Here is a 27,020-nt window from a genome sequence, read left to right as displayed (position 1 = left end):
TGACAGCAGTGGGACGTTATTGGCAGATGATGGCATATCATCTGTTTGTCCTATGTAAACATCAGAAGAGCACTATTGGCAGGTGATGGCATATATCATGTTTTAGGGTGAACAGATGAATGGGACCCTGATGGTATGGATGACATTATTAGGTCTCACTATAGTGTTGGCATCTGTAGAGAGTTGTTAGGAGAACCCTCTTCCTCTCACAGAGCTACAATGGTCAGAGTGGTTTCACAGGCAATTTCTCTTCCCAGGGAACTCTAAGAAGTATACCTCTGGGAGGGGAATAGGGCTCCCCTAACAACTCTCAGCACTCTTAACAAACTACAGTTCCCAGGATTCTTTGGGGAAGCCATGACTGTTTAAAGTAGTATGATACTGCTTTAAATGTATAGTGCAGGTGGGGCCTAAGATTCTACTGCCAATTTGGTCAGCTTCAGCCCATAGAATGGTGGTGGTGGGAACACAACCACCTTGTCCTTTACCTTAGGTGGCAAAATGTATTCAGCTGGTCCTGCCTCCTGCTTCAGAAGTGCCCCCAACCTGATGCAGGGGCCGGCAAGGGACCTGATGAATGGGGTGGAGCTGCTGGGGGCAATCCTGCTCTTCCCCTCATATAATTGTTAATCGCATGAAGGGCAAGGCGTGAATAGGGCTTTTGAGAGAGAGGTGTACAAGCATCTCATGATCACATTTTTTTGCAATCAGAGTTTCTTTGATTATGTGTATGCCAAATTTCAAGGCCTCTTCTCATTAGGAAGTACCTGAACAATTTTAATACCCCTATCTGTCAGCGACTCAATGAGGCCTGAACATATTTTATGTATACAGTAAAGATTCTCTAAGGCAAATACAACTTGGCATGCCCAAAAGTCACTTTAAAACATCCCGAGCTCACCCAGATCCTTTGCCTCCAGCCCAATCCCAGCTGGAAAACTGTGTAAACAGGAAAAGTCAGCAATGCATGGCCAGCAGGAAGGAGGCTCACAGTCCTTTCAGCGTTTGCCTGTTTCATAAAGTCTCTCGCAGCTTAATATTTTCACGCCAGGAAATGGCAGGGAAAGCAGCCAAACCATAGAGACTGACTTCGCCAAATGGCCATCTTTGCTTGGATAGTTCACACACAAGCAAGGAAGGGTGAGAGGGCAACTGAGGGCCTAACTAGACATTATGGGGAGGGGGATGAGCCACATCTCCGTAGTGACTTCTAGGAAAAGAAATGTGATACGACATCCTCCTCCTCAGCATTTCCCTGTCCCCCCAAAAACTTCAGCCAATTGGATGAGGAGGTGCAGGGAATGCTTATCAAATTTGCAGATGATTCAAAATTGGGAGGAATAGCTAATACCCTGGAGCACAGAAAGAAAATTCAAAGTGATCTTGATAGGCTGGATCACTGGGCTGAAAACAACAGAATGAAATTTGAATTGTTGATCACAAGCTGAATATGAGCCAATAGTATGAAGTGGCTGCAAAAAAGGCAAATGCTATTTAGGCTGCAATAACAAAAGTATAGTTTCCAAATCGCGTGAAGTAGTAGTTCCCCTCTATTTGGCATTGGTCAGGCTTCATCTTGAGTACTGCATCCAGTTCTGGACACTGCACTTTAAGAAGGAGGCCAACAAACAGGAACAGGTTCAGAGGAGGGCAACAAGGATGATTGGGGATTGGAAAAAAAGCCCTATCCTCTGAGGAGAGACTGAGCCCTATCCTATGAAGCCCTATCCTATGAAGAGAAGACTGAGGGGAGATATGACAGCCCTCTTCAAGAACTTGAACTGTTGTCATACAGAAGAGAATTGGGATCTCTTCTCCATCACCCCAGAGTGTAGCACGTGGAATAATTGGCTCAAGTTACAGGAAGTCAGATTTTGGCTGAACATCAGGAAAAACTTCCTAACTGTTAGAGTAGGACGACAATGGAACCAATTACCTAGGGAGGTGGTGGGCTCTCCAACACTAGAGTCATTCAAGAGGCAGGTGGACAGCCACCTGTTGGGTATGCTTCAAGTTGGATTCCTGCATTGAGCAATTAAGCTCTGCTGCACACACATACTGTACTGAGAGAGTCCCAGAAAGTCTATGTCACACATTAGGGTCCTGTTCTGTAATGTATTCCACATATTGATGCATCCAGTCCTGTTCAAGCCATTTTTATCTACCTCTTATATTGTAAAACAGCACTGTGTGTGGTGTAGTGGTTAGAGTGTTTGAGATTACGCCTAGGGAGACCTGGGTTCCAATCCCAACTCAGCCATGTAATTATTGAACTATTGCCTTAATATCCCATGCAAGTAAAGTAATGCTCAAGATTCTACAACAAAGGTTCTTACCATATATGGAGTGAGAAATGCCAGATGTCCAAGCTGGATTTAGAAAGGTAAGAGGTACCAGAGATCATAGCACAAACATACATTGGATAATGGAACGGACCAAAGAATTTCAGAAGAAAATCACGCTGTGCTTTATAGATTACAGCAAAGCCTTTGATTGTGTAGATCATGAAAGACTATGGAATGCTTTAAAAGAAATGGGGGTGCCATAGCATCTGATTGTCCTGATGTGCAACCTATACTCTGGACAAGAGGCTACTGTAAGGACAGAATATGGAGAAACTGATTGGTTCCCAATCGGAAAGGGTGTGAGACAGGGGTGTATTTTATCACCCTATTTGTTTAATCTGTATGTCGAACATATCATACAGAAAGCGGACCAAGATGAAGGAGGTGTGAACATTGGAGGGAGAAATATCAATAATTTAAGATATGCAGACGATACCATACTACTAGGAGAAACCAGTAATGATTTGAAACGAATGCTGATTAAAGTTAAAGAGGAAAGCACAAAAGCATGACTACAGCTGAACATAAAGAAGACTAAAGTAATGGCAACAGAAGATTTATGTAACTTTAAAGTTGACAATTAGGATATTGAACTTGTCAAGGATTATCAATACCTTGGCACAGTCATTAACCAAAAGGGAGACAATAGTCAAGAAATTAGAAGAAGGCTAGGACTGGGAAGGGCCGCTATGGGAGAACTAGAAAAGGTCCTCAAATGCAAAGATGTATCACTGAACTCTAAAGTCACAATAATTCAGACCATGGTATTCCTGAGCTCTATGTAGGGGTGTGAAAGTTGGACAGTGAAAAAAGCCAATTAGAGAAAAATGAACATTTGAAATGTGGTGTTGGAAGAGAGCTTTGCGCATACCATGGACAAATAATTGGGTGTTAGAACAAATTAAACCAGAACTATCACTAGAAGCTAAAATGATGAAACTGAGGTTATTGTACTTTGGACACATCATGAGAAGACATGATTCACTAGAAAAGACAATAATGCTGGGGGAAACAGAAGGGAGTAGAAAAAGAGGAAGACCAAACAAGAGATTGATTGATTCCATAAAGGAAGCCACAGACCTGAACTCACAAGATCTGAACAGGGTGGTTTAGAACCTCTTGGAGGTTGCTGATTCATAGGATCGCCATAAGTCATAATCAACTTGAAGGCACATAACAACAACAACAATCTTCCTCTCAGAGTCATTGTGAGGATAAATGGGGCACAGGTGGGGGAGAACTATGTATGTTGTTTCCTTGAGCTCCTTGAAAGTTAGGACAGGATATAAATACTATAAGTAAACAGGAAATCATTATATATTGATGTTCAAAATGGTGGAAGCAAGCTTTTGAATTACATAAAGTGCTGCTTCAGATGTATTTTTGCAGGTGGGGAGGAGAGCTCTGTGTGGCACATAATGCTCCAGTGAGGCCAGGCAGTTTGTCTTCCAGTTACCACAATCCCCTTTCCTACTCCTTTACTCTCAGGCTTATGGCGTTCACATCAAACAGGACACAGAACATAATGTATCCATGAAAAAAAATTTCTTTTCATTTCATACACTTGAATTAGAGTACTGTGTAAATCAAAAGTTGGTACTTCCAGTCTTCTGAACATTTGATGGACAAGTAAAATCCAGAATCAGTTCCTGTACCTTTTGCTTTTTAAAACCAGTAAAGCCTCTGAAAATCTGATCTACAACACATGTTGGTTTCCCTTCCATCATGATGGCCTATTTTTTCCTCCCCCAACCCAAAAAAAACACGTGCCCAAGGCACATTTCCGTCACCAAATGTTACCCTAAATTAGTGGAAAACATCTGGATTCCCAGGCCCTTCCTACAAGCCACAGGCTAAATGTAGTTTTGTGGAGGGAAACAGGGGTAGGATGAGTATAGGCCACGGCAATCTTTACAGGAAGGAGTGGTTCCAGAAAGGCAGCCCAGAATAACATCTGCCAGCTGTATGACATTGGTCCTTATTGCTAGTGGAGAGACGCAACTTCCTCATTAAAATCAGCATGCCACAGAAGTCTTTCTGGTACAAAGATTAAACATCCTATCCTTTCTCCAAGATACTTAGGGTGGCTTATGTGGATCCCCCCCCCATTTTATCATCACAACAACCTTGTGAGGAAGTACTAATTCCCCACTATTCGGCACTGGTTAGGCTTCACCTTGAGTACTGCATCCAGTTCTGGACACCACACTTTAAAAAGAATGCAGACAAACTGGAAGAGGTTCAGAGGAGGGCAACCAGGATGATCAGGGGACTGGAAACAAAGCCCTACCAGGAGAGACTGAAAGACCTGGTCCTGTTTAGCCTTGAGAAGAGAAGACTGAGGGGAGATATGACAGCCCTCTTCAAGTACTTGAAAGTTGTCATACAGAGGAAGGCCAGGATCTCTTCTCCATCATCTCAGAGTGCAGCACATGGAATAATGGGCTCAATTTATAGGAAGCCAGATTTCGCCAGGACAGCGGGAAAAACTTCCTAACTGTTAGAGTGGGACAACAATGGAACCAATTACCTAGGGAGGTGATGGGCTCTCCAGCACTGGAGGCATTCAAGAGGCAGCTGGACAGCCACTTGTTAAGTATGCTTGAAGTTGGGTTCCTTCCTGCATAGAGCAGGGGGCTGGACTCAATGGCCTTATAGGCCCCTTCCAACTCTACAATTCTATGATTCTACGATTCTAGGTTAGGCTGAGGGTGTGTGGCTGGCCAAAGGTCACCCAGGTCACCCAGCTGGGGCTCTCCCAGATGACCTATTCACTGAGCTTTCATCCTGATTTATTTGCAGGGAGGTTAGATGACATTATATCAAAGCAAGTGCTATCCCACAGGGCATTTTACTGTCACTTTCCATGTTGCCTCTGTGTTTTCTCAGAGGCGCTCTTACTTGTCTGGCTGCTTTGCATATTCTAGGAAAGAGCCATGGCAATGAAAATAAGCTTCAGGCTCAGATTTATCACTGAGTGTATGTATTTCATGCCAACAGAAATATCCAAAATCCTGTGCCAAGAAAAACCTCAAACTTATAAGTTATTATTATATCATGAATCATCTATATAACACATTTTGTAAACAAGATGCTTTGCAACTGTTAATTACTATTTATATAATATTTTTAACTTGCAAAGTACTGTATAGTTTTTATTAGGTTCCACCACCACCAAAATCCTTCTGACATAGATTAGTGTTACTCCTGTTTTACAGATGGGCACCTGCGGTCAAGATGGAGTTGTCTAAAGCAATGATTCTCAAACTTCTTTTCTCCATGGAGCACTTGAAAATTGCTAAGGGTCTTGGAAAACTACTTAACGGTTTTTCTGCCCAGGCCTGGTACCAGTGAGAGGCTATGTTGGGCCCCAGCTGAGGGCCCCTGTGTTCTAGAAGGGCTCCTGAAGGGCCCTTTGTTAGGCTGGAAGGGTGCAACTCCTGCTCTCTCATCTACACCAGCATCGGGTTGCACAACCCTGTGACCTGACGCTGCCGTGGATCACAGAGTGGGAGCTCCCAGGAAACGCACACACGATACAGGCAGCGCAAGCTTAAATAAGCCCACCCATCCCACCTACCTCCTGTGTCAGCGTGTCAGTGCCCATGCACTGCATTTTCATACCTACCATCACCCAAGATGGTGGTGGGGTGGCCATGAGGGGTTGACACCCATGCTGCCATCTTGGGTGTTGGCAGGTATGCACACGCAGTGCAGTGCATAGTGCATGTACATCGATGCACTGATGCAGGAGGTAAGTGGGGCGGACAGGCTTATTTAAGCTCACATTGCCTGGATCTGGAGCAGAGCTTGGAAAAGTTACTTTTTTTGAACTACAACTCCCATCAGCCCAATCCAGTGGCCATGCTGGCTGGGGCTGATGGGAGTTGTAGTTCAAAAAAGTAACTTTTCCAAGCTCTGATCTGGAGGGGATGTTGGGGAGTATGACACTGCGGGCACGGGGCAGGCCTGTTGCTGGCCCTGTTTCTGCCTGTTGCAGCAACTATAATGCACTGTACTAGATGCATTTAATTGTATTTAATGCTTATTTTATTTCTCATATTGTATTTTATTGCGTTACAATTTGAATTCCATAGAATTCAGATTGTAACACAATAAAATACAATGTGAGAGATAAATTTCCATAGAAATGAAGTAGAAGAAATAAAATCCATAGAGATCCACAGAAATCAAATTGTAGTACAATATAAGAAATAAAACCAATAAATTTTAAATCAATATGGATATTTAATTTGGACATGCCATGGATGCCTGAATACTTGTGGACTACGGGTGGTCTGCGGACACAGTTTGGGAACCCCTGGTCTAAAGCACCACAGAGAAGCACAAGGGAGACAAAAAACCTGTGACAACCATAGCAAGCGTTTTATAACGTATGCGTAGGGGAGTCAGGACTGACTATGCCTGTTTTTCTCAAAGGTTATGAACTTGGGCTCCCTTTCCAAGCTTCCTTTATTTTCAGCTCTTCTTCCATCCTAGCACCAAATGTTCTGTTCCATAGGAGAATGTCCTGAAACCCTGGTAAACAGTAAACCGCTGCACATGAGTGTCAGTGAATTAATCCCAGCCCCTGGCATTAGAAGAGGAATAGAACAATGAGACCTGCAACAAAATGTTGCAGTGTGGAATGGAGTGCTCCTGTTCACTGTTTCAACAGGCCACACCCTCCTTAACAATACTCCATTCCATCCCCTCTCCCACCCAGTTTTCTATGTTGTCTGTAACAGTCAGGGTGCTTCCTGACAACTTGTTTATTTATTGAGCATTCACTCTGATTTGTTAGATGACGTTGTGTCAAAGCAAGTGTTATCCCACACTTTCCAGGGAATTTTCCTGTTACTTCCCTTGTGACAATAAGGGCTTATCCAGGAGCGGGATAATCTACTGTTTCCTATTCGGGTTGTCAGCTGATAGTCCTCACTTTGCCTTTTCCCCCTTGCTGTTTCCCATTGGAAAAAACGCTTTTTTGTGGCACAGCGAGATTCCCGATTTCAAACAGTAAATCACATTTTTGCCGGTATTGGAAGGAGCGGATTTAACCCGCAAAAATGCGTAACACCGCGCGACGTCATTTCGACGACCGAAAAATAATAAACACACATAGAGCGCGTGTCACACATTTTGCAGTCGTCTGGATGAGATCTGATGGTTTGGGGAAGCAGGTTTGTTGTGACAGACTTCCAAACCAACTTTAATTGTAGAAAATGGAATTTGCAGGCATGTAATTGAGTCCCACTCAAAAATAGTGACAGTCTGGAAGTGCCCTCAGTCAACAACATTCCATGCCCACTGAGTATTTATTGGACTTTGTTGTACTTCTACAAGCCTAAACCTACTAATACCTTCCTCTTGTCCATTGATGGTACTGTGTAGGCTTTATAATGATTGGCACTCACCTCAGATGTTTGGAAACAGAAGGAATTATATCTCTGTGATACCCCACCTCTAGTCTAAGCCATGCACCACGAAGCACCTTAAGAACAAAACAGCAGTTCTGACTTCCGGGAAGGGTGACTTAGCCTGTGCCTGCTTTTGAGACGGGCTCCTGCCTCAAAAGAAGCTTATTCAGATATATCAGTCAGTTTTTTCTTTTTTTTTGACTGATTAAACTTCTCCCGGGTAGGGAGAAACGAAGAGATTAACCTCAAAGCCTATTTTTGTTGGGACGACCAGATCTCATTAATTTATGGGACGAGGTCCAGCCGACGAAGGTGGGACGGATTTTCAACAGCAAGCTCTATCTGTTAAAGCGAACGTTCATCTTATCTTCTAAGAGAGAACGCACTAACAGGCAAGCACCCTTCTTTCTATATTTTTCTTTTACTTGACTTAAATTGTTGCTGTTTAAAAGAGATTTGCCAGATTGATCAGTTTTTGACATCTCACTGGGGAGCCGTAACTTCTCTCTGCTACGCACTAATTAATAGCTTATCTCTGTTTTTGTTGCAAAAAGCTGTCCTGGATTTGCATTCTAAAGATACACACAGAAGAGGGATTTCTATTCCAGATTTTTATTTTGAAAAATATTATACTGTTTTGAGACTACTCTCTTTTTGGTCTATTTTATTTTGACGAATCTGTTTCTTGACGACTGCCATTAATTGTTTCGATCCTGGGAACTGCATTTTGTTTACTTAACTATTGGAGAGATAAGACTGTCTGCTCTGTTTATACTGTGATGTCACCAAGTTTGGAGTATTAACCCAATTGTTGCTGAAATAAGAAGTGGTTTTCCTATATTTTTCTTTTAAAATGGCAATTAAGAAAGTGGCTGAGAATCTGGAAATAACTATGTTTCAGAAAATAATGGATGAGATTGAGATAACGAAAATTGAATTGAGTAAAATGAAGCAGGAGATTAAAGATATAAGGGTCCCTGTGAGAGAGGTGACCCTGGAAGGGGTCCCTGTGAGAGAGGAGACCCCGGAGATTGGAACAGGGGTCCCTGTGAGAGAGGAGACCCTGGAGACTGGAATAGGGGTCCCTGTGAGAGAGGAGATCCCGGAGATTGGAACAAACGTGGAACAGGAACAAGATTTGGAGTCTATGGACTTTAGAAATAAAATCTATTGTTTGGAACTCAATGTTATCTCTGAAGAAATTAATGAAGATTCTAGAGATAAAGTTATCAATGGCATGGATTATCTTCTGGACTGGAATGATGTGATGGAGCCCAATATAGAGAAAATCTATGGAATTAACTGCAGCCATGTGACAATGGAAAAACTTTTAAGAGATGACCCAGTGTATTTTGAAAAAAAGAACAGAGATATGATTTTACAGCAGTATTTCAGCAACCTATTCAGAATGGATGGCAAGAAAATATTTGGGATAGAGGTAATTCCCATCAGACTCTTACTATATGACTATGGCTTTGACAGCAAGATTATTATGGAATACTGATAATGGAAGATTGGATATTGAAATTACTGGACTTAACAAGACTACTGAAGATGGAAGATGGAAAATGGAACTAATAGAGATAATAGAACAATGGCTACTGAAATTACTGAACCTAACAGATTCTGATGTGATGGATTAATTGAAATGTTTATTTTGACTATGGTTATGACAATAAGATTATCATAATTAGTAATGAGATGGATTAATCGATATGCTTATCTGGAAAAAAAAATTGATAGATATATTTCTTAAAGAATTGAAACCTCTCTTTGACTTTTTGTGGAAAGAATAAAGTAATGTTTATGAGATTTGATGATTAAGTAAGATAACTACTGGAGGAAAGTGATTTTATAATATGACTTAAGAGACAGGATTGCTATATATTATAGACTTATAACTGATTTGATCTTTGACAAATGGGAAGTCAATATTTTACTCTTTATTTTTTATTTTTGTTTTTTTTTTCTTTTTTTCTTTTTGTTTAACTATTTTTGATTTTGTTTTTTGTCTTTGAATGTTTTATGATTTTGTCTTGTATGTTTTATGAAAATCTGAATAAAAATTATTGAAAAAAAAAAAAAAAAAAAAGAACAAAACAGCAGTTCTTTCTGGGATGATGAGGCAGCCATCCCCTACAAATCTAGCGTGGATCAGTGAGGTTCTATTGACGGGGGGGGGGATTTAATTCACTCAGGTTTGGCTGGCAAGGAAGGAAGGAGTGGTACCTGCTTCAGGATCCTTCCCTGGAGCTTCGCTCTGCTCCTCCAAGCACTCCAAGCGTAGGATGGCTTAAGAACCATTGGACTACTGCTCCTTCCCATATTTCTGTATAGTGCTGAATCCACATTACCTGGTTTCTAATTATACTTAGCATTTGTGCATCACTTTCAAGTGGTCAAAACACCTCCCTTGCATTCTGTACTTGTAATCCTTACAACAACCTTGTTAAGGTCAATTGGAGTTAAAATCCTCCCGTGTTACAAATGGGAGGATTGAGGCTGAGACAGAGCAAGAGTGGCTTGCCTAAAGTCACATGGCAGAGGTGAGATTTCAGCCAGGGAATTTCCAATTTGTAGCTCACTCTCAGAACTATGGGGCATGATTGTGTTGCCATGCATTCCTCCACACCTCCTTACTGTTGATCCCTCCCCCACTGCTTTGTAACTAATTAAAGAGAGCTCTCACCACCATTCTCTAAGCTCTAAAGCAGAATTCTCAACCATAGTTGCATGTCCCCAAATGGTTGGCACCCTGAGGCACACAGTCCTTACACATTGCCCTTTGGCAGCTTCTTCAAGACTGCAGTCTTCCAGAGCTGCAAAGCTCTCTCAGTGCCCCTGGAGTCAGAGCAGGAGGAAGCACCCTTGAACTCTCCACAAGCCTGACTCACAGTCCTTATTCTTTTTTTCCCTTGTCTTTTTTTAAAATCAGGGTTAGGGAACCTTTTAAAGCTTGAGGGCCACATTTGCTTCTGGGCAATCTTCTGGGGGCCACATGCCAGTAATGGGTGGGGCCAGAGGCAAAGGTGGGCAGGGCAAGGCCTTCCTTGTACGCTAGGAAAATACCCCTCACTTTTCATTCTCTCCCAACAGGTTGGACCCAAGGACATGTATCAGAGTTTGGGGCAGAACCTCCGTCCTGGGAGCGAAAGACACGAGAAATCTCGCCAGACGGCAAAAGGACCCGAATCAGCCAAGATCTCATTGGAGGAAGCTTGGCTATTGACACTTTGACAGATAATGAAACGCAGATTGTGGTGAGTGTCACATAAGAAACTGTGCACAAGCCCAAGATGTTTCAATTGGACACAAAGGTTTCTGATCCAAGTAAGCATTGTTTTATTTGTAAAACCACACGTGTATTGTGGTTAGGATAGGGGTCAGCCACTGGCAGCTCCCCAGGCCAATTCTGAACTAAAGTGTGGTTTCACTTTGGCTTTTATTTTGTTTTATTAAGAAAAAGATGTTGGGATTGCGTTGCCTTACAAGAATGTAAGTTGCATTTTATTGCTCAAATTTTGTACTTGTGTTAACCTTTGTGGCTGCCTTGGGGGCCTTTTTGGCCACAAGGCGGTACAGAGATAAACTCTAACGAAAGCTGCCTCCACACCATACATGTAAAACACATTCCCCCGCCCCCCAAGAAAAATCCTGGGAACTGTAGTTTGGTAAGGGCGCTGGGAATTGTAGCACTGTGAGGAGAAAACTACAGTTCCCAGAATTTGGGGGAGTGGTGCTTTAAATACATATGTACACAACCTAACTTTCTCTGCATCCTCCCCTTGTGTCTCAATCTCCTCTCTCTCTATTTTCTTATAAAATTGCTCAGGGAATGGAGGCGGCCACACAAAAGCAAGGGGAAAAGGAAGCATCTTTGTCACTAGCAAAACGCATAATTCTTAACCCCCACATGCACAGGAACATTCAAATGTTTGCAGAAAAAGCACAGATGAGCTGCTACTGAGATAAATACTGTGTAGACCAGGGGTGGCTAGCCTTTTTTTGGCTATTATTTATTATTATTACATTTATATCCCACCTTTCCTTCAAGGAGGTCAAGGTGGCTTAAATGGTTCTCTCCCTTTATACCTATAGTAATCTTATACTTGCAACAACCCTGTGAGGTAGGTTAGTCTGAGAGTCGGCAGCTGGTCCAATGAGGTGTGTGGCCAAATGGGGATTTGAACCCTGGTCTTTCAGGTCCTAGTGTGACACTTTAACCACTACACCAGGGATTCCCAAACTGTGGTCTGTGAGCTCCATTCAGGTGGTCCGTGGCGTGTCTGTGGACTTGTGAGTGAAGACAGGAGATAGCACATCTATCACATTAAATATTCATATCAATTTTTAATTGTATTTTAATTGCTTTTTTTATTTCTTTTTCATTTTTTATTATTGTATTTCAATTTGAATTATATGGAATACTATAAAATGCTACACATAAGAAATAAAAGGAGCAATAAAAATGCAATTTAAAATCATATAGCAATCTAGCACAGCACAATACAATTGCTAAACAGGCAGGAAAATCATTAAGTGGTCCACTGAGACCCTTAGCAATTTTCAAGTGGTCCATGGGGGGGGGAAGTTTGGGAACCCCACTGTACTACATCATCCTCCAGTGTCTGCATGCCAGTGGTGAGTTTGGCCAAAAGTGGGACTGCTTGAGCCTCAGCTCCTGGGCCAGAGTTTAGCTGTGCCTAATGTAGACTAATGTGTCAAAGTCATAATTTGCCTTGAGTCTGTATTCCTGATATATCCGCCTGAGGCATAGTACTAGAGGACCACATTTTCTAATAGGAATATGCTAAACTCTTCCCAATGCTATATAAACCCAATGAAAAATCCACACCAGGATTTTTGTCACATTTCATGTAATATAATTTTGTTTTGTTCTCTGGTCCTAAGGGTCAGTTTAGATAAGATATTGGAGATCTTCACATTTTTATAAAAACCAACCATGCCTGTGGGGAGGGGTGTTAGAGGTTGTTTTAGGACTGTGGTCCTAGAAGAGGGGGCTACTGTGACGTCGTGGTTAGAGTGCTAGACTAGGAATCAGACAGATCTGGGTTCAAATCCCCACTCAACTATGAAGCTCACTGGGTGACGTTAGGCCAGCCACCATCTCTCTGCTTAACCTACCTCAGAGGGTGGTTGTGAGGATAAAGGGTTGGCGTGGGGAGATCTTTTGGATTTTTTAGCTACTCCAAAAACTCGTGCTGAAAGGTAGAATAAAAATAAATAAATGGAACACACACACACACACAATTGATCCCTGATATCATTTTCTCAGTGAAAATAGACCCCACCTGAAATGACTATTTGGCCCGTTGGGGAAAATGTATGGCTGGAAAGGGTTAACCTCTCTCTGTTTTAAAAAGAGCTGGGAGTTCAAAACACTTATCTCCATCATCTCATGTAGTTTGTCGCTGATCTTTGCTTTCTTTCTAGTACATGTGTTCGTTCTCTGCCTAGAATTGCAGTTTGGGATTTGAATTCTCTCCATTCCCAAAAGCAACCTTGAATACAACTGATGCAAGGTGAATGGGTGCACAGGTGTAGTCGAATACATTCAGCATTTTTTAAAAGATTCCTGTAATGAACTAGAAGTAATGCCTGGGAAGAGGGAAAATGCAAGGCTTTTGTTCAAACCAGTGGAAAGGTTAGTATACCTCTTTAACGTGGGATGAAGTACAGGAAATGGAAGGCTTAAGGAGGTGCTTGACTGTAGGGGAGGATTCGGTGAGTGGTGAAGATCAATGGCACATTGTTTATGTGCTTTGGAATTAGAGCATGAGTCGCTTCTAGATGAAAGGGGAGAGAATTTTAATGAATTAAAATCAATACAGAAAGGAAAATGCCTTGCACACTTTCATGGTGTGAGGTCAGCAGTTGTGGCTGCCAAGTTTGCACACTCCAGCTGTGTGGACAGCTGGTGCAGAATGTAGAGGCTGCTTGTGACTCCTCACCTAATTTCAAGGCACTGTCATTTGTTCAGGGGGAGATTTGGGGCCTTAAGTGTGAAATGCATGCGCAGCAAGGACGGAAAGCTCAGACCCAGCATCAATCTTCCACACAGAGAAAGAATTGCCAACCCATCTCAACCAGCCTCTATAGCTATGCCTTGAACAGTGGTGATGGGATCAGCAGAAATTAGGAGATGGACAGAACCTTCATAGTGTTTTTAAATTTTTATTTATAAAACATTTTTATACTCCTTTTGTCTCTAGAAAGAGTCTCCCAAGGCAGGATACAACACTAAAGCATCAACACAATTTAAAAAGAGCATTCAAGCCTCACTAAAACAAATAAGCAAAAGCATAACATTAAAAAGTTTTGGGTTGGATCCAGACAATGTTACCAAACTTAATTCCCATTGAAACCAATGGGACGTGTAAGTAAAGTCCTATTTCATTGGGAACTAATGACTAGTCCACACCACACATTTAAAGCACATTGTTGTTTGTTAAGGGTGCTGGGATTTGTAGCTCTGTGAGGAGTAAATTACAGTTCCCAGGATTATTTGAAGGACGCCATGTGCTTTAAATGCGTGGATGTGATCTTGTGCAGCCAGATTAGTCTGGACCCAACCTATCAAAAGTATGGCAGAACAAAATATTCTTACCCTTCCACCTGCAGAGAAAGGGCCCATCTACCCTCTCTTGGGAGGAAATTCTACAATCGGGGCTACCACCAAAAAGGTTCTGTCTCATGTCTGCACCAATAGCACCAGCTTTGACGGAATGCAGTGCCGGATCTCTGAAGATGACAGAAATTAAAGGGCAGCTTCATAGAGATAAACATTATCCACTGCTCATTCCTGCAGCTCAAGCTGCTGATCAAGGCTCAGCTGCAGAAGACATTTTAAACATTGGCAGCCCTAGAAGATATATCCAATCTAATCTGAGTCGCTATCCCAAAGCAGAATACCCAATACTCATCTGCACATAAACTTAAAATATTTATAATAAATGCCTAGTGGGCTTTTTGCCCTTTAAAACTGCCAGGAACAAATTCCATAGGTTTCCTAGGCAGCTCGTCACCATAGCTGGACCTCTTTTAGGATTAAGAAGTGTTTCCTAACATTTAAACAACCAGATCTACCTATAGCTAGATGTGGTTGGAGCAGAGAAGAGCAGAAGGAGAGCATTTATGTTGGAGGCAACAACAACAACCCAGGAGGCCTTGGCTAGTGCCTGGGTGTCAGTTCAGCAGCCTTCACTGAGACATAGTGGAGGCAGTATGCTAGCATATTCTAAATGGGCATAACCAACTGGAATAGGGTTGCCTTCCAAAACTCAACAGTTTTGAGAAACCAATGGACGTCTCCCCAGAATCAGAAAGGAGGATGGAGCATGTATGAGCTGAAAGGTGCACACACCCATGTGTGTATGTGTCATGTGCAAGCTCATGGGTGTAACATACTGTTCCCAATTCTCTCAGAGGCATACTGGGATAACTGTTCTGATAGGTTTTATTGGTGGGCTATTGTGGTGGTTGTTTATATCAAGTGTTTAGGAGGAGTCTTGAGAAGGAGGGACACTGATGATGCCACATCAATTTCATTGATCATGGATAGAGGCAGGTATAGCCTTGGGGAGGTGATGGGCTACTATGGAAGATGTGGGCAAGGCTATCCACCTCTTGCTCCTCGCTACCACTCCTCCCATGGATGGGTTCCTGGTTGCTCATCTGCTGTGCCCACTGGCCTGTGTGTGCTGCAGTTTAATGCCAGATTGGTACACAAAAAGACCACACTCATCCATGGATGAGCAACTGATTTGGTGTGCATTACCGAGACCTGAGTAGGTGAACTGGGAGGAGTTGACCTGACCCAGCTTTGCCCATCTGGATACTTGGTGCAATACCAACACAAGCTGCAGGTATTGTGGGGGAGGGGTTTCTGTGGTCTACAGAATTTCCATCTCTGTCACCTGGAAATCACTCTGTCTTGGAGCTGGCTGTGAGGGCCTGCACCTGGTGTCAGGCCAAGGAAACAGTACACTAGGGTTGCTGCTGGTGTACTGTCCACTTTGCTGCCCAGCAACTTCTCTGACCTAGCTGGCAGAGGCTGCTTAGGCTGTTGGTACTGGAGGAGACCAGAACAACAGTCCATGCTGTGGCTGCCTCTAGTATTCCGGCTCAGGATTTCATGGCCTCCATGGCAACCATGGGACTGTCTCAAGTTGTCACAGGTCCAACACATTCTGAGAGGAATGGGTGGTCTGGAGATATGGTGTGTGTGTGTGGATGTCACCCCATTGTCATGGTCAGACCACTTCCTGGTGAAGTTTAGACTTACAGCTCTGAACCTCCCCTGCAGGGGTGGTGGACAGATTAAGATGGTCAGCCTGCAGAAACTAATGAAATCCACTGGATTCATGAACGCCTTTCAGGAGTTTCCAGTAGATAGAGCAGGTGGCCCTGTTGAAGCCCTTGTTATGCTGCGGAACAAAGACACATGTTGGGCTCTTAGCATGGTTGCCACTGAATGCCCTCTCCAGCATTGTGGAGGCTGGTTTGTACCTAGATACACCAGTGAACTAAAACAGCAATGAAACAGGGTGGATAATGGCTAGAGCACAAGTGGCAAAAGATGTGCTGTAAGGCTGATCAGGCATGAGTAAAACATCATAATTGCACCTACTGTGTGGTGGTGAGGGCAGCAAACAAGGCCCACTTCTGTCCCTCCATCGCATCCTCAAGTAGCCATCCAGCGGAGCTTTTTCATATTGTCAGGTGTCTGTTGACATCAACTCCAGGAAATGGAGTTTTAGACCCTTCAGAAGCCCACTGTCAATTGTTTGCAAAGCACTTTGAGGATAAAGTTGCTCATCTCCATAGCAATCTTGATGCCCCATCTACATTTACTGTAGTTCCCAGTGAGGTGCAATGTCTGCCACAACCTCTTGGGATCGGTTGCAGTTGATGCGGCCTGACGACATGGACATGGTGCTTGCGATGATGCAGCCAGCAACATGTCTTCTCGACTCTTGCCTTTCTTGACTTATTAAAGCTTGTGTGACCAAGTGGATCCAGAGTGTAGTCAATGCATCTTTCTGTGAGAGAGTGGTCCCAGCCATCCTGAAAGAGGCAGTGATCCGACCACTCCTGAAAACCCCCATCCTGGATTCCTTAGTTTGTGACAACTACCACCCAGTTGCAAATATTCCGTTTTTAGCGAAGGTGATCAGGAGGGTTGTGGTGCAGCAATTGCAAGTACTCTTGGATAAAAAATATTATCTCAATCCATTCCAATCTGGGTTTATACCTGGTTATGGGACTGAATCAGCCTTGGTTGCCTTGATGGATAACCTTTATCAGGAGAAGGACAGGGGGAATGTGACCCTGTTATTCTTACTTGATCTCTCAGCGGCTTTTGACACCATTAACCATGGTATCCTTCTGGGCCGACTTGGTGAGATGGGTATCAGTGACACTGTTTTACAGTGGTTCCGATCCTACCTCCAGGGTGATTTTCAGAGAATAGCATTGGGTGATTGTCTTTCGGCCCCTTGGCAGTTGTGCTGTGGATGCCACAGGGTACCATCTTGTCCCCAATGCTAAAATCTATATGAAGCCCTTGGGAGCGGTCATCAGGAGCTTTGAGGCAAGGTGTCAGCAGTATGCTGATGATACCCAGCTCTATTTCTCTGTAACATCTCAATCAGAGAGGGCATGCAAGCCCTGGACCAATGCAGGACTCGGTGGTGGGCTGGATGAGGGCCAATAAACTGAGTCTGAATCCTAGCAAGATGAAGGTGCTGTGGGTTTGTGGTTCCTGAGTTGGGATCATTGGTCAATTGCCTGCTGTGGATGGGGTCATACTCCCTCTGAAAGAGCAGGTTCGAAGTCTGGGGGTGTTCCTGGATCCCTCTTTGTCATTTGAGGCCCAGGAGACCTCAGTGGCTAGGAGTGTCTTTTACCAGCTTCACTGCAGCTGTTTCTGGACTGGGATAGCCTGACCACTGTTGTCCATGCTCTAGTAGCCTCCTGGCTAGATTACTGTAACGCGCTCTTTGTGGGAGCAAAGGTTGGTCCAGAAGATGCAGCTGGTGCAAAATGTGGCGGCACAACTGCTCACTGGGGCAGGGTATCACCAACATGTTACCCCACTGCTGAAAGAATTGCACTGGCTGCCTATTAGCTACCGAGCCAAGTTCAGGGTTCTAATTTTGGTGTACAAAGCCCTACGCAGCTTGGGAGCAGGATACCTGAAAGATCGTCTTCTCCCTTTTATACCCAGTTGATCACTGTGCTCTGCAGGCTAGGGCCTCCTGCAGATATCATCTTACCAGGAGGTCCATTCCTCACAACATAGGAAACGGACCTTTAGAGTTGTGGCACCGACACTTTGGAATTCTCTCCCCTTAAATATTAGACAGGAACCATCTCTGTTATCTTTTCAGTGCCTATTGAAGACCTTCCTCTTTCAGCAAGCATGTTAAGTAGAGACTTTATCCCAGTCTGCATCTGGAATTGCTTTTAAGTATGTTTTTAAAGTTGCTTTTTAAATATGCTTTTAAGATTTTTTGTTTTAATCTGTTTTTGAAGATGTTTTGTTTTAATGTTTTAAAGTATTTTGTTTTTAAGATGTTTTAAAGTACTTTTAGTGTTTTTGTTTGCCGCCCTGGGCTCCTTCTGGGAGGAAGGGTGGGATATAAATTTAATTAATAAAATAAACACTGGTAAGAACCTGATTATAGCTTCTTTGGGGAAAACTGTGGCCTCTTTATTTCATTACTAAATTTGGCTCATGCTCTGAACTCACAGATCTGCTGTTTCAACACGCTCTCGCTTTCTCTCCTGGCTTCTCCAACCTGTGTTGCATACATTGTCACCTTTGGAAATGATGTGGCTCTTTGTATGTAGTGAAATGAAAACTCAGTCTTGAGAAAGGAGTCTGAAGGACCCACCACGCATTTCTGAGCAGAGTGGTTGTTTTTGTAGTGCCCCAGCTGCCAAGCAAATGTTGAGCTATTTGGCTAAGCCTGTTTCCCATTCATCTTCACCACCCATCACTGACATTACTTCATGTACATATAAACACTGAGATTAACCTAGCATAGGTGAGTGGTCTTTAAAACAAAGGAACAGGAAGGTTTAAGAAGAAACTCTTTTAATGGAATTAACAAATAATTATATTACTTCACACCCAGAGAGCAAAGGATGTTCTCTGCTGCATCAGCTTGATGCGGCATGCAAGTTTTATGTGTTTCACAGAACTCTTCATCAGGGCCTGAGGAAGCGCTCCGTGGTAGCAGAAACTTTGCATGCCCCTGAATCAGCGGAACCTTCTTGAATGATAAGAGGTTAACCTATTTTGTAGTTCCTGCTTTTGGGGCCACATAGCAACCCTAATCTCCTGCATTTTCTAGAGGAATCAGGTTAAGCGATGCTTTGGAGGTGGGCAGTGAATTTTTTAACACACTTGGTTTCTCTGTATTTTCCCTCCCTTCCCCCTTCCCACTCTGCTTGTTTTCATTCTCTTCCCTTCTTAATTCCTTCTGTATCAAGGCAGCAGATTGGGATATAATAACGATCCAGGGAGTGAGATCATGACGGAGCACAAGCTGAAGTGTGAAAGTAGCCAAGTCCACCCATTCCTGGTGTTTGCTGTTTTCATTTGTTTTCCCTCACTTAGTTTATTGAGAACATATTTGGAAGCTTGTAGTGTGTGTATGTGTGTGTGTGCATGCAAAGGAGAAAATGGGCCAACACGGGTGGTAATGGCTATCCAAGCATCCTGTTGATATCATTCACAAACGCTGGCGCTAGGTCTAACTCCACTCAGCAAATCTTAATTCTGATTACACAGTCCTGGCATGCGTCAGGCTTTTCATCTGAGTAAAGACTCCCCAGGTCTTACCCCAGAATCTGCTTTCAGTGCCAGAACTCAGCATTGAACATGTGAAACAGTAGAGAGTGCCTCTGAGCTTGTGCAGAGTTCCTTTTCTGCACCAGTGATTAAAGGCAGCCATCATTAAAGTTCCCCAGCAGTTGGGTAGGAAGTACACTACCATCATAAAGCTGATCAACAATACACCCTTGACTCTGAGAGACAGCAGATGTTGCCAAATTCAGTACCAGTCCCAAACAGAGCTGGCCCTATTGATAGATAGGCAGAGTGAGGCAGCCTGCTTCAGTCAGATAATGAATGGGAAGGGAATCATGGCAAGATGTCGGAGAACAGAGCTGTGTGTGCCCAATGGCCTGCCCTGTGCCCTCTGAGCTAGCCTGCTGCCCTCGTGTGTGTTTGGAGATGCTGTCCTGTCACCAGTATTGAAGAAGTAAGATTCAGTTACTGGACTGATCAGCTTCTCCGTGTGGAACAGAAGAGAGGGGCACCATGGACGTAGCTCAGTAGTAGAGCATCTGCCTGCCTGCAGAAGGTCCCAGGTTCAACCCCCGGCATCTCCAGGTAGGGCTGGAAGAGACTCCTGCCTGAAACCCTGGAAAGCTGCTGCCAGTCAGTGTAGACAATACTGAGCTAGATGGACCAGTGGTCTGACTGAGGTAGCTTCCTGTTGTCCTAAATGTATTGGGTGACCCTGGTCCTAAACCTATAAGCTGAAGGAACAGAGGGGAGAAGCGTCTGGAAGAAAACTAGCCCGGTGGTTCCCTTGAGGGAAGAATATGGACATTCTGCTGAACTCTCAAGGTGGACTAAAGATATTGCTGCTAGTGAACGGAGGCAAGGATGTTAGGAGGGTTTTTTTCATGTAGGAGTTATACATTGTGAATCCCTCAGGCTGCAGAAAGGCAATTGTTCTGGCTAAGTATTGGCTGGAGACTCTTTCTGTCATCCCCCCCCCCAACTCACTTGTCTTGTAGAGGAACACACTTTCTTTCTTTCTTTCTTTCTGCAAAGGGATTTCTGGATGAAGATCTCCAAGTTAACACTCTTGTCTTGAAGCACCAGCGGGGCAAATCCTGAATTAACACCCTTTCCCAAACAAAACTGGAACCTTGGCCCACTATCATGCTAAAAACAGCAGCCAAACCTTGAAGTCCTTTATGGCAGACCAGATTCTGCCTTTAGCAACACTGCTGTGAGTGCCATATGAATTTGTTGGTGGCATTCCAAGACAAAGTTTGGCTGGAATAATGCTTAATTTGAGCCACAAATCAGCCTCAGAACCTTTTTGCAACATGAAGTCAAAGGGGGTCATGATGATCAAGGGTGAAAGGGCGGAGACAAAATCCCTGGGTTGAAAAATAAGATGTCTAAGTGGCTAATCACAACAGAGGTTTAGAAGATCATTGGAGAGAATGAATGGAGTGGCGGGCGGGGTGTGTGGAAATACTCTGGCTAAAAATAACACCACCACACACCCCGAACAACCCAATAATCTTGGATTCAACTCCTGGAATCTATAAGCAAGCTGAAGGGAAATAAAAGCAGATTTTCTTGATACTATGTGCAATTAACCCAGGAAACTTGCTTCCAGAATAAGATGTGATGGCTTGTTGGCAAGACTCCTCTGCAGATACGTGTTTCACATTCAAGGAGTCTTATGAATTAGGATCTTTAGACATTGGCAATAGCGCGACTTGCCAGATTTACCCAGTAACTTACACTCACACAAGTCTTAAACATGGGATATTTATTCAGCATGCATAGTAACACAGAATCAAAATATACACATTTAACACCTCAATGGGAAATACCTCTGTAACAGTACATATCTGTTGACGTCAATGGGGATAGCTCAGTAAAAATATGTGTGAGGGAATTAGCTAAAAAAATCTAATCATAACTAAACTCACATACATGCATGGGAGCAAGCACACAAGAGGAGATGAGGTGGTTGAGTTCAGCATCACTGAGGAAGGCACACTAGCCTCCCCTTTCTCTCTCTCTGGGCTCTGCAGACTAGGCATCAGTTATAAGCAGCTGGGCTGGGAGGACCAGAGCATGGCTTCTGAAACACAGTCACACATACAGTCAAAGATAGGCAGAAGGATCAGATGTGGAGGCTACAATTTGTAGGAAAAGGACCTCCAGAGCAAGAGATACCTTTCCCAGCCCTGGTGGGCAATCTGGAAGTAGAACTGGAGAATGTTGAAACTCCTGGGTCAGAAAGGGAAACAATGCATGCAGAAATGGCTCTCTGCTTTGGCCAGCAAAGGTCCAGGGGAGAGCAGGAAAAGTAATGGGGCCTTGACAAGGACTTTTGAAGCAGCTTCAGCAAGCGGGGACCTCTGTTCCAGCAGGCAGGGTTCCAGAGGTAATGAAGGAAAAGCAGGGGAGTCAGATCCCTGGGATCTGGCTGGCTAACAGCAAGTGATTTCAGGTAGAGTGATATTCAGCAGAGTAGAACTGGGTAACCAGAACCCAGAACAGTAATTCAGCATGTGAATTCTTCCCTGAGCGGCGGGTTACCATCATTTTGTCATTTCAAAAAGAGTACATTTGGCTTCGATAAGTGAAAAGTAAGAGTATGCTGTTGTACCATCTCAAAAAGAGTACATGTACTCTTAAAAGAGTACGGTTGGTAACCCTACGAACCCAGCACATAAAATGGCTCTAGGAGTCTTGTTTTTATACTTTTCTGGACAAAAGTCTCAAAGGAGAATGCAGAATTTACTGGATCAAGCAGGTGCCCTTCCTTAATTTCCATACCTACTATGAGTCCTGTGGTCAGGGTAATGGGCTTTTCTTTTTGAAGACAGGTGGTAGTATTCACTTTTTAGCTAGATTGGTAAGATACATGGGCTCCTCTCCTGAGGGCCAAACTTTTACAATTGCTTTTGGGGTTGCATTGACTGGATTGCCAAGGCCATGTCCTGTGCATATGACTGGCAACATCCTCTCAGTTGAGATGACAACCGTAACTCTTTCAGCTGCTTTTTCAATTTTTACTGTTTGCAAAATGAAACAAACTGAAGCTATTTTAATAATCATATAGGCCATGTTGAAGTAGAGTGTCTCTCAGGTTTATAGCCAAGAGGCTACAATTACAAACACAAATAGTTTCCAATACTTCGATGAGAGGTGTATCAGAGGCCAATGGTCATTATAGTTTAGATTAGAAGCACAATCTTCACATTGAGAGATGTATCTGATTACCACAGTGACGGAGAAATTGTTCTAGATGTTACTGGATTACTATAATATCTGACCTTTGGCTTTGATGACTTGGGGATGATAAGAGTTTGAGTCCAATAACATCAGGCCACAGGTTCCTCAACCTTGGCTTGTCAGAGGCTCAATAATAGATGGGCAGGTTCTTCTTGCCCTGCTTGTTAACTATCCTGCAGCACATGGCCAGTCTTTGTTGGAACACAGGCTGTCAAATAAACCATTGGCATAACCCAGCATGATAATTTTGAATTGCTAGTGTGGTGTAATGTCTGTTTGATTTATTAGTCACTTATAAAAAAAAATCTCTAAGCAATTTACAGGAAGATTAAAAGCCAAAAAGGCATAATGTATGAAACAATACATCAGAAAAACTATTCCAATGAATCATCCATAAACAAATTCAGCAGAAAAACACCAAAAACCTCAGCAGCAAGAACATTTAATCCAACAGGCCATCATCCAACATGTCACAATCTGTCAAGTGCCTGGGAGAAAATAAAAGTTTTAACCTAGTGCCAAAAGGATGTTCATGATGGTGCCAGGGGGACCTCACTGGAGACAGCATTCCACAAGTGGGGAGCCACAACCAAAAAGGCACTCTCCCTTGTTGCCACCCTTTGCATATCCCCCAGAGGGAGCACCCAAAGAAGGGTCTCAGATGAACACCGAAGGGTTCAGACCGATTCATATTGGAAGACGCTGTCTGAAAGGTTTTGGGAGCCTGAGTTTATACATTAAAACCAGTTTAGTACTTTAGGTCAAGGATCAAACTCATCCATGAAGCCCATTGGGTGACCTAAGGCAAATCTTAACCTAATCTACCCTGAAGTTAAATGAGGGTAAGTAAGCCCCATTGATGTGTGCCTTCCTGACCATTATGGGGAAAATGTGGAACACAAATGCAAATCAATCAATCAATCAATCAGTGGGAAATGTGGGCACCATGAAGTTCAGGTGTAAGGAACTTTTGGCCCTCCTGATGCTGCTGAACTATGACTCCCATCATCCCTGGCCATTGGCCATACTTGCTGCAGCTGATAGCTGGACTCCCGTAATATCTGGAGGGCCGAAAATTCCCTCCACCTGATCTAGTTATTTGCAACACTGCTGTCATGTGCCTACAATCCAAGAGGGAGGAGAGGCTTGGGCCAGGGAGTAAAGAGTTGTCCATTTCGGATGAATACTAAATTTGCCCTCTTCATGCCAGTGTACCTCTTTTTTTACATCTGTAAAGAAAAGTATCATCTTAGCTCTGTAGGGCAATGAAAGAGTTAACCAAACCATTCCAGCAATTCAGTCCCAAGTGGTGATGTATGATCAGGGAGCATTAAAGGTCTGTTTCACAAGGAAAGGGCCTGGGATAACATCTTTCCACCCTCATCGCCACCCTCCCCTAAGCACATAAAAATTAGGATTCCTCCCCCATGAAGAGAGGCTGATTTGCTGAAACAAGATGGGGAGGGGAGAATTTTTGCCACATGAAATGCTTCTCCATAAATAGAATTTCTATCCTATTCCCAATCACCGGGTCTGAAGAAAAAGTGGTCTCTTCGGAAGATATAACTAGATTACTCAAATGGAAGCTATTTTCTGTTTTTCTCCCTCTCATTCTTTGCCTTCAAGCCATTTAAAGGAACAATATCAAACAGTGGTGCTGCCAGCTCAGTGTAAGAGATCTTCAGCACATAGCTCTAGGTCAGCCTTCCTCAACCTGGTGCCCTCCAGATGTTTTGGACTACAACTCCCATCAGCCCCAGTCAGTATTCTTTCCCATGTTAGCCACATGACACACCTCAGATCTTCACCACTGGATGAATGCAGCTGCTTAGATAATTTTTCTTCCCAGTCAAGTAGTATATCATTTTTGTTAATAAATAAAATCCAGTGATGAGTTGTCTATGTGAATGGGCCATCACAGATTTTAAAACTCCTGTCAGTTTTTCATCTCCTTGAACATAATGCTTTCTAATGAAACCATTTCAAACATTTTCAGCTGCCAGATACCAAGCACATGAGGAACGTTTGGCCCTCCAGATGTTGTTGGACCCCAGCTCCCTTCAGCCCCAGCAAGTATGGCCAATAGCCAGGGATGATGGGAGTTGTAGTTCAGCAGAATCTGGAGGGCTGAAAGTTCCTTATACCTGATGTACATGCATGTGTAGATCAGGCCTCAGTTCTACCTTGATGCTCAGTGAATAGGGCCAGCCCTACCATTAGACATTTGACAGAATGAGGCAGCTGCTGCAATGGCACACACACACACCCGCATTCTCCCTGAAGCCCCTAAGCTAGCTTGCTGCCTTCAGTTATAGTGGAGAACGTTGTCCCATCACAGTGTTGACAAAAGATACAACTGTCAGTCCAGTCAGATTCTGTACACTGAACGGGGAGGTGTCATCCTGGCCTTTGACTCAGGCAGCCAGATTTCCTAGGACCATACCTGTCAATCAACATATGAACCAGCTGTAACTTTTGCTGGATTTTAAAAAAAATTTTACAATTCAACTGTAGAGAATATTTACATAAAACATGTCAGAATGTTTATAGCCGTTGGTTATTGCACCATAGAATTTCCATGAAAGTCTTCATAAAATGTTGCTTTATAGCATCTAGTATTCGTTTTTCTTTGACTGGTCTGCACACTAAACCTATGTGCTCTTACCTGAGAGTAAGTCCCACTGAGTTCAGTCGGACTTACTTCTGAACAGACTGTTTGGCCCAACAGTTTTCAAGAATATAAAATATGTTACTGGGGAACACTGAAGGTGGTTAGAAAAGTGTGCATGCATAGATGTATGGATGTATAATAGGGTGGCCTGATGCAGAAGAAGACAGGGCTCCTGCACCTCTAAGAGCTGCAAATCATTAATGTAAGTTGCAACTGCTGAAACTCTCTCTTCTAATCAACTATTATAGGTGAAGGACCCCTGTCCTCTTTTGCATCTGGCCACACATACACCTGGATATTTTGATGAAGATAAACTGCTTTTGTAAAGGGTGCATTTTGTCTTTATAGTAACCACATCTGTTTTTCCTTCACCCAGGAAGACAACCACAGCTACTACATATCCCGGGTGTATAGCCCCAATGAGGTGCGAGCCAAGGAACTCTGGGTGGAAATTATGGAAGCCAACAGGAGCCAAGTCAAGGTCCATGGAATCCTCTCCAATACACACAGGCAGGCTTCGGTGAGCCTACCTTTTCATTTGTTCCTGTCCATTTGCCGGCTATGTGATTACTTGTCCTCCTGTATCCTTTGTTGTCAACAAGCTGCAATTGCATTCCCAGCATGTTTATTTTGTTGCCCATTTTCTTTTCTGTATACTTTTGGTGGCCTAAATTGTGATTAGTGTCCAAGTCAGGCCAGGCCTGGCAACCAAGAGGTCTTTTGTATCTTTAAAAGGTGTGCAGGGGGAAGCGAGAATTCCACCTTGTGGTTTTTCCCATTACAGTGTTGCAAGAACACTTGCACTTGGCTGACTTTCTCTTCTCCTAAAGATACAGGATCAGTCTCAGGCCATGAACCTGGCAACCCTAGAGCAGGCAAAAACTGACTGGAAAACATTCAGTTTGGTCACATGTTCTTGGCAGTGGCTTCATCTTAGTATGATTAAAATAATTACTACTGAAAGACTAATTTCTCCATATTTTAACTGTTGGATTAGCATAAGCAAAAGCTGCTATTTTGACATCTAACGCTAAACTATGGTTTATTAAACCATGGGTTAGTATATGTAAACTCTGCCCAACAGCTTAAGTATAGTGTTTTACTGCCAACAAACCACAATTGGAAGCCATGGTTTGTTGATGGTTTATGATTTTAACTATGGCTTGGTGTTAAGCCCAACACCCTTCCCTAGCCATGGTTCCCTAGCCAAGGTTTGTTTGACCATGCCATACACTCACCAAGCTACAAAAGCATAAGGCAAGAGCTGGGAAAAAAACCAAACGTTGGGAAAACAAGCCATGTTTTCTTTGATTGTCTGTAGAACAACTCATGATTAACTCATGGTTTATTAAATAAATCATAGCTTAAACGAACCATGGCTTAGCGTTCTATATGAAGCAGTCCATTGTGTTGCTAATTAGCCATTCCTGAGTCTTTTTCAACTCCCCAAAGGTGTGGCCAGCAAATCAAAAATAAAACATCTGCTTATCTTATAA

At 43.3% G+C, this 27,020-nt stretch overlaps 1 protein-coding gene across 2 annotated transcripts in view; it reads left to right on the top strand.

Moving 5' to 3' along the window:
• The window catches only part of PLXDC1 (plexin domain containing 1), a 69,392-nt gene that overhangs the window by 3,668 nt on the left and 38,704 nt on the right, over positions 1–27,020 (top strand). For both annotated transcript variants that reach the window (XM_061589906.1, XM_061589905.1), the window contains exons 2-3: positions 10,862–11,025; positions 25,901–26,044. In XM_061589906.1, the coding sequence (XP_061445890.1) occupies positions 10,862–11,025; positions 25,901–26,044 (308 nt within the window). The remainder of the gene's footprint in view (positions 1–10,861; positions 11,026–25,900; positions 26,045–27,020) is intronic.

Source organism: Rhineura floridana, chromosome 11, assembly GCF_030035675.1.
Source record: "Rhineura floridana isolate rRhiFlo1 chromosome 11, rRhiFlo1.hap2, whole genome shotgun sequence".
Taxonomy (NCBI): domain Eukaryota; kingdom Metazoa; phylum Chordata; class Lepidosauria; order Squamata; family Rhineuridae; genus Rhineura; species Rhineura floridana.
The sequence above is the reverse complement of the archived record's forward strand: the minus strand, read 5'-3'. Positions and strand labels throughout refer to the sequence as shown.